The 10,000-nt window shown below is 40.2% G+C and overlaps 1 protein-coding gene across 3 annotated transcripts in view; it reads right to left on the bottom strand.

Moving 5' to 3' along the window:
- Nucleotides 1-2,498: 2,498 nt before the first annotated feature.
- Nucleotides 2,499-10,000, bottom strand: part of LOC138045982 (E3 ubiquitin-protein ligase TRIM37-like) — a 47,659-nt gene continuing 40,157 nt past the window's right edge. For 2 of the 3 annotated variants that reach the window (XM_068892643.1, XM_068892645.1), the window contains 6 exons: nt 9,544-9,675; nt 8,137-8,251; nt 6,326-6,396; nt 5,888-6,019; nt 3,764-3,988; nt 2,499-2,794 (listed from right to left, as the gene is read on the bottom strand). In XM_068892643.1, coding sequence (XP_068748744.1) covers nt 2,730-2,794; nt 3,764-3,988; nt 5,888-6,019; nt 6,326-6,396; nt 8,137-8,251; nt 9,544-9,675 — 740 coding nt within the window. In that variant the 3' untranslated portion in view covers nt 2,499-2,729. The remainder of the gene's footprint in view (nt 2,795-3,763; nt 3,989-5,887; nt 6,020-6,325; nt 6,397-8,136; nt 8,252-9,543; nt 9,676-10,000) is intronic. The other variant, XM_068892644.1, reaches the window with a different exon arrangement.

Genomic DNA, 10,000 nt, shown 5'->3' with positions numbered 1-10,000 from the left:
ATAGTGAATGATAGTTCGTGTTCAAACGTGCGTGATAGTTGAGACTATCATCAACTATCATGACCGTTTGAACGGGGCTTAACGCTCGAGACACGTTAAGTTTGCGTACTACAGTTTTCCGAAGAAAAAGATGAAAAAATGGAAATCTGGGAAATTAAAGCAACAGGATGTCTCTTTTGAAGTGTTAGTCACTGCAACTGATGTAAAATGTAATTTTACCTAACAAATAAATGCAAACCAAGGAAAAATGCTATACATAGTGACCGAGCTCTAGGAGGGGAGAATGGAAACTAGACATTTCAAAGGCCTCAAAAAGTAGCCATATGATCCCACCTTAAAATTTCAGGATTTCCTAAGCGAGAAAAAACAATCATGTATAGAAACAAATAGTTAAATCTGTGCGACAGGTTTTTCGCAAATGGTAAACACGTCGATTTTCGTCTATCTTGGTAATAACTGAAAATTTGTCGCATAGATCTCTTTTAAAAAATGTTGACGGTCTCGTCTTCATATCGTTTACTAATTCCCAAAATTTTAACCCTGGTAGTACGGACGTACGGCTAGGTTTTGGGAACAAAGCCTTTGAAACGTCTAGTTTCCAGTCCCCCCTCCAGCAGCTCGGTCACTAAATATACATCAATAGGACATTTGCATGATGACGCCATTTGACTACAAGTACCAGAATCCTTCAGGCTTCGCTTGTCTCATGTTAACTAGAGCTATTGTTACCCCACTGGGACTACAAAATTTAAATATGAAAAGAAAAACAAACTGAATTGTGGTAGTTGTAGTCTAATGACGCCATCGTGAAAATTGCCATTGCAGTGACTAACACTTTAGAAGAGACATCCTGTTGCTTTAATTTCGGACTTCAAAATATGGATCTTTCTCTTCGAAAAACTGTGGTAACTCACCTTAAATAACAGAAAATTGGCCTTCCACACCCTAACCGAATGCCTGAACCTGACATTATGAAATTTTTTGTGACTAAAAGAGCATCTTCTGCTCCTATTACAACTGTGATGCACGCTATACTACAGCAAGGACGTGCGTGAAACCAAATGCTATTATGCGATAGGCCGCCATTTTTAATTTTAGGAAGTAGAAGGTTGGAGCTGAGTCCTACACCTAGGGGATTGAAAGCCATTTCCCCGGGGTGAATTAGTTGACAGCTATCTGAGAATTACAACCAGCCAATAAAGGTAACGTGGAGTTTACAACAGGGGCGTGAACAGGATATTTGAACGAGGGACTCAGGAGGTCTGCATGGCTACTATCCTCTGTAGTTCACTTTCAAGAGGCCATTAAAACTCTTAAAGAAGTGTTGAGTCGGACTAACTAAAAGAGGACACAGTGTTAAAACTAGTAAGAGGTGAACAGATGTAAATGTCTATGCAAGAAATACCGATTGAACGGTATCTGCATTTAGTTTAAGTAATCACATGAATTTAAGTGCAATTTGAACAAAGTAAGCACCAGCAAATTTTTTCAAAGACGAACGACATTGCTCGAGCCCGTTAGGCGAGTGTAATTTGTGGTCTGTGAACAAACTTTTCTCGTCCTTAGTATTCCAAATTGCACGAGAAAAATCACGTGATTACTTATCATAAAATACAAGAAAAAATTTCGCGACAAGATAATCGTAATTATCAAATGAAATGCAAGGTTTTCGCGCAAAAAAATTGCCCGCAATTGATTGGCCATGTGAGACTTTCTCTGATCCCTGCCCAATCAGAATGCTTGGTTGGTTAGCACTTTTTGCACTGAATTACCTCATTTCTGCAGTGTTACCTGGAAACTGCATCATTCTTAGCCAATCGGAATGGAGAATTTTTTCCATGTATATGCAAACGGAAACGTCTGGCTTTAATTTGCTTTTTGCTTAAACTCAAAGAACTTCTACAGTGTTGTAGCCCATTTCTTGTCCATTAGTAAGGATTTTCGTAGTTTTATGACAAGCGATTGCCGTTTCCCGTTGACGGAAAACGCAAAAAAGCTCTATCTCTGTTACCAGAGGTTTTTCTTGAGCCGCGAGAGAGCCGCGAAGCAGCGAAGACAAGTCGCGAAGCGGCGAGAAGAGAAAGCCTCTGGTTACCTTGACTTAAATCTCACTTTCATGCAGACGCCAGGGTCAGGCTCAGATTGGTTGATATTTTTACAAACACGGAAATCAATATGATTGGTTCGTTTGACTGGTAATACCGACGGGAGGCTTGATTGCTAAGTTGCCATTGGTCCCTTTTGTAATTTTCAATTTGACGCGTTTGACAGATGGCGTCTGCATGAAAGTGATATTCAAGTCCAAGGTAACCAGTGGTTTTTCTCTTTTCGCCGCTTCGCGACTCGTCTTCGGCGCTTCGCTGCTCTCTCGCGGCTCAAGAAAAACCTCTGTGACCAGGGTATATCTCTGCACTTCAGCTGCAGAAGTTGACAACACGGAAAGCTTGATCTCTCTTATTGGGGAGCAGAAGTCTACATATACGACCACGAAGCAAAAAAAAGATCCCCAAAATGATATTTCAAAGGAAACTTTGTAGCAACATATAGTAAAACTTCACAGTAATTTTAAGCTACTTTTTCTCAAGAGAAACTAGAATTATCAACACTTCACGGTAACACAACTAAATAAATCTCTCTCCGATAAATAAATTATGCATATCTTCAACATTAGTCAGAGTATTATGTACAACGTCATCATAATTAAGTCAGAATAATTTCCATGCTTCGCATTAATTGTCAACCACTCCTGTGTCGTCCTCTCTGCTACAGTTCTTCATTGGAGGACTGGTGATATCTAAGAAAGCAATAACAGCCACAGGTCTGACGTCACATTCCTCTTTGTTTATTATAACTTCGAAAAAACGACCCCAAGAAAATGTTCAAGTGAGAAGCTAACAGTTAGCCTTCCGCGCAGACACTCTTAGGGCTTCGTCACTGACCGTGATCGAAAAGCCCTGAGTGTGTCCTCGTGGGGGCTAGCTAACAGTTTGCATTTCTGTCGTTCAAAAAAATGTGAAACCATTGAAATGACAGAAATTTTGTAAACAACACAGACAGACAGAAAGCTAGCACATAACCGGACAATTTAAGCAATTGTCTCATAAGGGCACCTGAAAAATTCAGGCTGCTTCAATGGGCTTCGAACCTGTGACCGATGTGATGCTGGTGCAATGCAATGCGAACTGAGCTATGAAGTCGCGCAGTTGGGAGCAGGTCAATACACTTTTTTCCAAAATGGCCCCTATTTAGATATTCTTTCGTTTTTATTCAAATGGGCCATTTGCGAGTTGCTGTTTGTCTCGGTTTCGAAGTGAGTCTTGGTGCTCAACTATTGTAAGGGACATGAGTTTGATTTGCATAAGAATACGCAACTCATTTACATTTGAATGGTTGTGCACCAGGACTCGTTTTGAAACTGAGACATGCAGCAACTCGGAAATGGGCTATTAGACCTTGATGCCTCGTTCAAGGCAAAATATTCTTTTGAATTTCAAGGCTAAGAACCAGGCATCAAGGGCTGATTTGAATAAAAACAAAAGAATATTTAAATGGCGGCCATTTTGGAAAAAGGTGTTTTGCTCATGTGTCCCCCGTGAAAGGGCGTGATGAAGGAAATGATATGTTTAAAGTGCTCCGAAATGATTCTTCTTGTTATGACCATCTTTGTTATTTAACTCTAGGAAGCAACAGTTGCCCGCCATAAAAGAGGGAAGCTAAGAACGTTTTGCCCAAGATAAAAACACATCATCCAATGCTAACGTACCTGGGCTTCCTGTGGGGCTATCTTCAGATTCTCCACTCTCGTTGCTCCTAGTGGGTGAGTTTCTTTTTCGGATCATCGTCGTTGGGGGAGGGGTAGTGGACGAGTTGTCGCTGAGTTCATCAGCACTTATGTGCACCAAGTGATACTCGTCTCCAGTGGAACCAGGCGATGAACCAAAGGAAGGGATTACGTCATCAACAGTCGTAACGTCATTTTTACTGCCGACTGAGATAGAGATCACCACTCAGCAATCGCAAAATTTTTATAGCTAATACCATATTTCGAGTAAAAATGGAGATGTAACCAGGAAGATACATTTTTAAAAACAGGTTAACGACGTTCTCTGGTTAAGCTTTCGGCTATCAGTCTATAGCCTTTAACGAATGAAACAGTTGGAGCGTCAATGGAAATATTTACGAAAAGGGGTACGAATGATGCGTGTGTAATCGACAAGGGCAACTACCGCGTTCGAAAACTGCCAGAATCCTGGAACACTGCCAAAACGGTCAGCGCGGACAGTAACCGTTGCCAAGGCAATACTCCATTTTACTGTACACATTTTTACCCCTAGCTTTATTCACACTTCTTTTGTATTCCAGTTTTATTAAAATATTTTTTTCATTTGTTGAAGACTATAGACTGATAGCAGAAAGCTTATACTTTAATCAGTTCACCAGAGAACGTTTTTTACCACTTTTTAAGTATGATATTTCGAGTTCAATTTCAAAGAAATGAGCACGAGGGGATTTTTTCAAGCCTTAGGACAAATGCAATTTGTAGGCTTTGAAAAAAAATTACGAGTGCTTATTTTTTTCCAAATAGGCTGCGCCCTTGCGGGATTCCAGCAAAAAAAATAGAAACGGCCCATTAAAAGTCATTCAAATGCGCCCACTTGGGCACACAAGGATGCTACTAGCGAAACATACTTTTAGAAGTAAGTTAGCAGTCTTTTTATGGTTCCAACGAATACTCCAGCTCTTTGCTTCTTCAAAGTATTCCATTTCAAAGCCTTTAATTTTATCGACTTTTGCCTTCGTCAGTAACACGAGCGTTACGCAGGTAGGTACTTTGTGTAACAGATAATTTAGAGTGCGGGCTCATGTTATTCGTCGCGGCACGGATAAAATTGGATCCTTTCTTTCGCCCTAAAGTACTAAGAATTTAAGAAAGTGCAGATGACCATCGAAACGCTTGCTGGGGAAGTGAACAGTGAAGAGGACAATGTAGCAAGCAAGGTCAAAAAGCTATTTCATTGAGGAAACACAGTGTTTTTCAAGAGTGGATGCATGACGATCGAAATACACATGGCTTGCGTATGATGCCGACAAAAAGATCACGACGTGTAAGATCTGTCTCGAGGCAAACAAATCAAATCCAGTAATTATAACTGGTTATTTTCCTTGCTTGTGCGAGGTGGCCAAGACGGCGCATCATTGTCATTGCGTGAACAAATAAGGTGCACAAATGTATTAGTTGAATGTAATACAGTATAGTCTAGTGTCATATGCAACGTACTATATGGAATTTATGAGTGGAGTAAGAATGTAAATAATAACAAGAGGATAATTATTGTATTTTAAAAAAAGGAAATTAAAGGCATTTACAATATTTTCGAGGGCCCACCATTGCAAGAGCTCCAATTTGAACGGGCGTTGATGAAATGGAAAGAGAATCACGAAATATTTTTTCCACCCTAGTCATGGAGTGCAAGTAACTTTGCCCCGCCTAAGCTCCTGCAGGGTCCCTATTTTTCAGGAAAAGGGGCCCTATCTTTGCGGTCCTCTGCATAACGACGACGTGAAATCACCAAATTTGAGGTTTTGACGACAACGTGAGCATGCGGCAACAGAGAATCTTTCATTCACTATTTTCACTTTGTAACTGCTCGTAACAATTTCGTTTTAGGATACTTCGCACAAATTGTAAGAAGTGAACGAGATAGAATAACCGCGAAAGAATTATGCTAAAGCAAAGTGATATTTTGAGGTGACGCTTTCGTTGAAGTCGCCGTCGTAGATCTTAAGGTCGCTATTAATGTCTTTCTAAGACTTAGGGCACCAGTCGTTTAAACGGGGAAATGCGCAAAGGATGAATTCGAACGTATTCGAGTTTAATTTGAAGTACCTTGAGCAGGAGAGGCGCTGCTTAGAGACTGTAGAAGTTCCTCCTCGGTGGCCGAGTACCTCATTCTGTAAGTCTTATTGATGGCAGAGGCACGTTTCAGATCGGATAGTAACTGGGAAGTTAGTTGAAGACCTGCGACGAAAAACAGAGTCAAAGCACAGATGAGATTGTGGAGACAAAGAGGACGTGTCTGATTCACAAGTGTCTCTTTCTAGAACTAGAGATTTCATACCACATTGAAATAATCAAGTTAGCCAAAACATTTTCGTAACTCCACTCCGATTGTAACTACACCATAGAAAACTCAAGTTCTATGAATTGTTACGCTGAGCCACCCTAGTTACCTATGACCTACAAATTGTCAGGCTGTATCGATTGCATGAGTCTCCTGAAATAAAAGGGTTGAGTTCTTAAACATCCGTAAAACCGCCACTATACCTTCACTCCCCACGGAGGAGGGACCGGCACTGGTGCGATGTACTTTGCGTTTGGTATCCTTAGACCGCGCGCTGTAAGCAAATTCCGAATAAGACCAGTCAGTACTTACAAAATGGGAAAGGATTTAGCACAACGACAACAAACAAGACACCCATTCCATCAAAAAAATGCAGCTTTCCTTAAGAATGATCAGCTTTACAGTAAACCAGTTCGAAGTTTCAAGAAACGAATGTGCGCGTTTGGATAAAAACAAGCATTTCATTGTCTTTTTTGTAATGGTAAATAGCTTCAAGAATTTGAATTAGAAATCTTTTGTTTTGTTTTGTGTTGTTTTGTTTTTTCAATATATGCTTGCTTTTATCCCGAAGCGCACACGTTTTTTGAAACTCTGAACTCGTTTATAATGGCTAAATGTTAAAAAAATAATAATAATAATAAATATATATATATATATATATATATATATATATATATATATATATATATATATATATATCAGTATTGCTTATTTATGGTCGCCCTGTTAGACCAATGTTGAACCAAATTCAAATACTTTGGGAATAAGACATTTGGTTCCAGGTATTTCCATATCATTTAAATGTGAATACTACATTATAATGCAAATACAATACACAAAGAATCTTAACCCCAGGAGATTTGAATTGGGTACAACATTGAGTTAGCCGATTAGGTCAATTCTTACCAAACAAAAGCTCTTTCCGTTAGAACCATGATGCAACCGTAACACGTCACAGTTATTCAAGATGACAGCGTCCGCAAAATTTAAAAACAAAACTGAAATAAGAGGTTCTAAAATTCATTTTTTTCTGAAATACTTTTTTGAAAAAAAAAAAAACAGAAAACCAAAAATCGATTGCAAATATCATTTCCTCCGTTGAAAGTTATTCCTCAGTAGGAATAAACGTTCCCCTTTAGACTAAAATGCAAAACACGCACGAACATTATATAAGCTGTTCATTAGAGTGATTGGCAACCCTTGCCAAGATAAAACAAAACATAGAGTAGCCTCTGACGTAGCCTCTTTTCTTCCGAACAACAGCTGATCATCCAACCACGAATAAAGTTATCTCCAGTTATTTTTTCTCTGTCGAAGGGAAAGGAATGCACGCCACGAGAAAGAAGCCGTTTGATGAGGAGGAAAGACTGTGTGACGAACCACAACAATATATACGATGAAAGCTAGGAATTTATTGAAAGACTTCTTCGTAGCTGTTATTTCGGGCATCGCGCAACGGTCTCCCCCACAGGCAAAAGCGTATAATAAAAGCAATTTTTTCGGTCAGCGCCAAGAAGAATGACTTCGCACAACAGCCAAAGCAACTGAGAGAGACTTCCTAGTAAACGCTTTTCTACGCATTTCGCGGGGACAACGTGGTACTTTAGAGCTCTTATTGCCTTTTATTCATTACCAGAATTATTCCCTTTGCAGGTAAGCCTGGTTTCATATGTGAGTGCTCGACAGAGAGGTATGGAATTAAGCCAGTCAGACGACGTTACCTAACCATTTTTATTACACTTATATTAAAAAATTGAGGCTAAGGTTAGTTTTAGTTGTCATTTATAGCTACTTGTTGTGCCTCGTCGCCTCGCGCAATAGCGACCTTCAGATTGGAGTACGAGAATGAGAACCAGTTTTTTTGTACTGAGCACGCGCATAAGGTTTAAAGAACGAAAATGTTTGAAATGCGCGTGCTCAGAACTGAGAACTCGTACTCGCCGTCGTCCTCGTACTCCAATCTGAAGGTCGCTAATGACCAAACACCAACAGCGCAGGGTGAAGTTCTTATTACCGTGGGGTTTCAGTGTCCATCTCTGGTAAATGATGAGGTACTGACAGATCTAGTTCAGGACTCCCACGTCCAACATCATGATCAGGAGCTGTGCTACAAGCTGCTCCGTTTGGTCCTGACAACAATTACCAGAAATGAATAAAATTACTGATAAATTACTTGCCAGAGGATGAACAAATGAGCGAGGGGAGGAAACAACGAACGGTTGGGACTGCAAACTGCAGCCTAGCTAGCTCAGTTGCCATCGTAACAGACGTATTTCCCGTTGTCACCAAAAGCCCGACAACTGGACGTACGCGAGCTACACGAAGGCTACAATTGTAGCTACAACAGCTTGCGACACAGGATAAAAAATATCAGAAGAAATCCTTGCCCAGGTAGGAGTTTTCTTCGCTAACACGAACTTTTAAACGTTTGTTTTTGCTATGAACATTGCTCTAACTGTATCCCTTGATCACTTTAGTGTTGGTCTTTTGAAATAATAGGAAACCGAGACTTTCAAGCGGCAATGTCACACCAGTTTTATTTTATCTACTTATTTGATTGAAACTGGGCATAAGTTAGATCTTTGAAAGTGCTATTGTTGATAACTATGACACTCCCGAAAACCGAAGGAGAACTATCCACATGCCACTTTTGAATTTGAAAAGGTTGTCTACTTTCTTTCACATTTAAATCTAGTTCATCCGCTCCATGCTTCCGAACAATAATAACACTTGCAGTGCAGTTAATTGAATCATATGAACAAAGTGACAGCATCAGTTTTCAGCTTCTTTCGATAAATATACGCTATTTTGTCCTCAGATGAAAGGCCAATAAGACGAGAAGTTGTCCGTGAAACACACGAGTAGCAGGGCTGGTGAACAAATCTCGACCCCAGAACTCTTCTCTTGACTGAGGAAGAAGAAGAGCTCTGGGGAACCCTAAAACAAAGCGTTTTCTCATTGGTTTTCCTGACGAACAATCAAAAGCGTCTCTAATTGGTGCATTCATGTTAGCACGAGGAGTGAGCAGACGCCGTGAGGTTCAAATAGCCAATTTTTGGCAATAAGAACCCCACAGCGCACGCTCTCCTACACAGAGTTTCCCAGAGCCTGGGGTCGATCGGAGGCTCTGGTGACGAGAATGGGCTGGTGAAATGGTTAGAGCACTCGCTTCAAACCTATGTGGCCCGCGTTCAATTCGCAGATTCGGCGTCACATATGGATTGAGTTTGTTGGTTCCCTACTCTGCACCGAGAGGTTTTTCTCCGGTTTTCCCCTCTCCTCAAAAACCAACGCTTGATTTGATTTAAGTTAATTTGAGTTTATTTCAATTTACAGTGTTCCTAACTAGTGTCCCAACGCTAGAAGACTAGACATTTAAACAACTGTCACTATTATCATTACACCCAACGCAACGCGATACCTGCTTTCTTCGGAGGGTGGAGAATTTTTCCAGGATCACTGGAATCTATGTTCAGAATAGTTGGAGCTCTACGCTGTGGTCTGACGTTACCTGATCTCGGCATCTTGGTTTGAACACCATTCGACAAAGTCTCTACATGTAAATAAAAAACATCAAACACTACAGGCTTCATAACAGTGCTTGTTTTTTTAAAAAGAACACAAAAGAAACTTCGAGAACGAATCGGGTATGTACTAAAATGCTCTCTAATAGGGAATCTACCCAAAAACGAAAATATAACCTTGAACCACAGAACATTATAATTATTTACAATCAAAACTGGTTGAACTTTTTTCAATGAAAGCGTTTGTATCCGAAAAAAATGAATTTCAGAATCGCTTGTTTTTGTTTTCAAATTCTCCGGGTTAGGGTTAGGGTTAGGGTTAGGGCCGCCTTATTGTTACAGGATACAAACACA

This window comes from Montipora capricornis, chromosome 4 (assembly GCF_036669925.1).
Source record: "Montipora capricornis isolate CH-2021 chromosome 4, ASM3666992v2, whole genome shotgun sequence".
Taxonomy (NCBI): domain Eukaryota; kingdom Metazoa; phylum Cnidaria; class Anthozoa; order Scleractinia; family Acroporidae; genus Montipora; species Montipora capricornis.
This window is presented reverse-complemented; position numbering and strand designations above follow the sequence as displayed.